The following is a 3,266-nucleotide window of genomic DNA, read 5'->3' on the forward strand; positions in this document are numbered from 1 at the left end:
TCTCACTGAGCAGATGACACGGCAGACAACTTACTGGACTGCTGACTGCTCACTTCACGTGGCACAAACACCTGACAAGTCCATTTGCCCATCTTGCCTTGAAGAAGATGAGACCGTGGAACACTTTTTGTGCTTCTTGCTTGCTTGGTTATTTGTCATCGGTTTTTTTTAACTCGTTCTTTTCTCTATTATCAGTTTCTGAGTTAAAAACTTGGCGGAAAAAGCTTAGCCGTTTTGATGTTTTAAGTTTTGTGTTTTAAAAATGTGATAAATACATATTTTTCGCCTCACTTTAAAACTCGGAGCGATAAAAATAAAAAATGATGCCATTAACACAAATAAACTATTTTACATATACTCCACGTGCAAAGTCATGAGGGAGCCGAATATTTGATGAGTTTATGGTGAAGATAATGTAAATAACGCTAGCGCTCTCAGTGCTCTTAAAAATATAACTCTTCCTAGCGAGAGCGTATTTTGATGTATTTACGAGCTCCATTTTTTAAAACCTACAAGTGTTTACATTATTTTTGTAAATAGAACACAAGAAAATATTTTACTTTTATTTTGGCCACTCTTCACAATTTTCACATTCAATTTTTTACGAGCTTTGGGAATATTTAGAAATGTATCAGCAGGGGGTCCACCGAAACCAGTAAATCTTTGAAAGGGGTCTACGAGAAAAAAAAGTTTGGGAACCTCTGATATTGACAAATGTATACATAAATGCTCAGAATGAATAGAGAAGTCGATTAAGCCATGTCTGTCTGTCCGTCCGTCCGTGTACACGATAACTCGAGCAAAAACTGAGATATCTCAACGAAATTCGGTATGTGGGTTTTCATTAATCCAAGGTAGGTTGGTATTGAAAATGGGCGAAATCGGACTGTAACCACGCCCACTTCCCATATAACGGTAATTTCCAGAAATACGAAAACTGTGATATTTTAGTAACTACTGCAGATAATTCTCTCAAATTTGATATTTACAATAATTTTCAGACGAAAAATAAGAATATTATAAATTTTTGGAATTTTTGGTTACATGTGTATATCTTGGTAACCGCTGCACCAATTTCTTCCAAATTTGGCACAAATGTTGGCCTTGGTACAGCATACTAAATCATACATCAGTAAATATTAAAGCTAATTTATTCAAAATTGATGCTTGCAACAATTCTTTACCAAGAAATACGTTTATGGTATAATTTTGGAAAATGGGCGTGGCACCGCCCACTTATGATCACATATATGTATATCGGTAACCGTTCTACCAATTTGTACCAAACTCGGTACGGTTATTGTGCTTGCCACATAAAAGCAAATCGTTGAAAATTATTGAAATCGGACTAAAATTACGGCCGCTTTTCATATAACGGTAAAGTTCAGAAATGCTTGAAACTGCAATATTTCGAAATTTAAGGACGCTGATTTACTCAAAATTGTTACACCCCGGCTTACCATCTAGCGGTAGCTTTCGGAAAGGTGAAAAACATATATTTAATACTTGCGCCGGGGTATTTAATGTTCGGCTCCGCCCGAACTTAGGCTTTCTTACTGGTTTTTGTATGAAATAGGTATGAGCAGAAAGGCGTGTTACTCAGGTGTACGTGGCATATGAGTAACTTTCTTTCCTGCCCATGTTTTATACAAAAAATCTTTGCGTATTTTCATTTGACCACTCATTCAGCCTAATCATGAGTTTTTTCATGAAAAAATAAAAAAAAACTGGAATGATTAATTAATTTGTCAGAACGGAAAGTGATGTATATATTGTTTTTTTTTTGTTTTAAGCTGAATAACGGTAAATTGCAAATATCTCGAAAACGTATCCATAGAAAAAAAAATTAACTAGATTTTCAGAATCAGCGAGCAATTCTATATAGGAATTGGATAGTGGCACCCATTGAACATTTTTGCTGTAAACCAATGTAATTATTAGGAGAAGATGAACACGTTTTTAGTCTAATGAGACGAAGACCACTTTTCCATTGCTCAATAAAAATTATACACAATATTTAATTTTATTTCATATAATCGTTATGGTCTATGAAATCTACAAAGCACACTGAGTTACACGCACATTGCTCTTATTTTCATAAAACATCCAACAATGTTTACAAGAATTTTTCTTCAAATAAACATAATAGAATGGAGCTGAAAAAACTATTAGTAATTATTGGAAGTCCTTCCAAACGAGGTTATTTACATATATTTCACTAGCAAATAAACTTAATGGTTGTTATTAATGCAACGAAAAAAATTATTAAAAATTTTTATGCATTGAAATTTTTTCATTAGCACTAGATTTGATAATTTAACAATTTTCATTAGCATTATATTTTTCAGAATTAATGCATTGCAATTTTTATTTGCATTCGATTTAAAAAATTAATGCATAAATTTTTTACGTTAACATTATTGCTTTTAACATTGGCTTATATTGATATGGACATACATGTATGCTTTTGATTTACAGATGATGCTGTTAACTTTGAAAATTTTGATCTTTTTACAAACGTGTTATTTAAAGCGAATAGAAGAAATCCCAATGGCTGCCCAATTCGAGGTACATTTTTTGTTTCACATCAGTATACCAACTACCAATTTGTACAAAAGCTATGGAACGATGGTCACGAAATTGCCGTGCACTCAGTAACGTACGTAAAAGACTTACATAATAAAATACAAAATAGATTTTTCTAAAAATATCCGCTACTTACACTGCTCAAAATTAATTTATTTCTCCAGCCATCGTGGGCCCGAGATGTGGTGGTCAAAAAATGCCACTATTGAAGATTGGTTCGACGAAATGGTTGGCCAAGCCAACATTCTTAATCGTTTTGCTAACATACGCATGGAAGATATACGTGGCATGCGAGTTCCATTTTTGCGCGTCGGTTGGAATCGTCAGTTCTTGATGATGAACGAGTTTGGTTTTGTGTATGATGCATCGATGGTAGCACCGTTTAGCAATCCACCACTATGGCCTTATACCCTGGATTATAAGATGCCTCATTCTTGTACAGGCATAAACCAGAATTGCCCCTCCCGCAGCTATCCCGGTATTTGGGAGATGGTGATGAATCAGATGGAAGTGGGTGACTTCACTTGTGGTATGGTCGATAGCTGTCCATCACAGTTAAGTGGAGATGATGTTTATCGCATGCTGACGCACAACTTTAAAAGACATTTCTTGTCGAACCGTGCACCATTTGGATTGTATTTTCATGCAACGTGGTTTAAGAATAACGATTACCTGCAGGC

At 34.8% G+C, this 3,266-nt stretch overlaps 1 protein-coding gene across 1 annotated transcript in view; it reads left to right on the forward strand.

The window, feature by feature from the left end:
* Positions 1–2,471: 2,471 nt before the first annotated feature.
* Positions 2,472–3,266, forward strand: part of LOC118742124 (chitin deacetylase 1) — a gene marked incomplete at its 5' end in the record, with an annotated part of 1,397 nt that continues 602 nt past the window's right edge. The window contains 2 exons of the mRNA XM_036474084.1: positions 2,472–2,659; positions 2,751–3,264. Coding sequence (XP_036329977.1) covers positions 2,472–2,659; positions 2,751–3,264 — 702 coding nt within the window. The remainder of the gene's footprint in view (positions 2,660–2,750; positions 3,265–3,266) is intronic.

The sequence above is a fragment of the Rhagoletis pomonella genome, unplaced genomic scaffold (genome assembly GCF_013731165.1).
Source record: "Rhagoletis pomonella isolate Grant_MI unplaced genomic scaffold, Rhpom_1.0 Rhpom_scaffold_00006, whole genome shotgun sequence".
In the NCBI taxonomy this organism is placed as follows: domain Eukaryota; kingdom Metazoa; phylum Arthropoda; class Insecta; order Diptera; family Tephritidae; genus Rhagoletis; species Rhagoletis pomonella.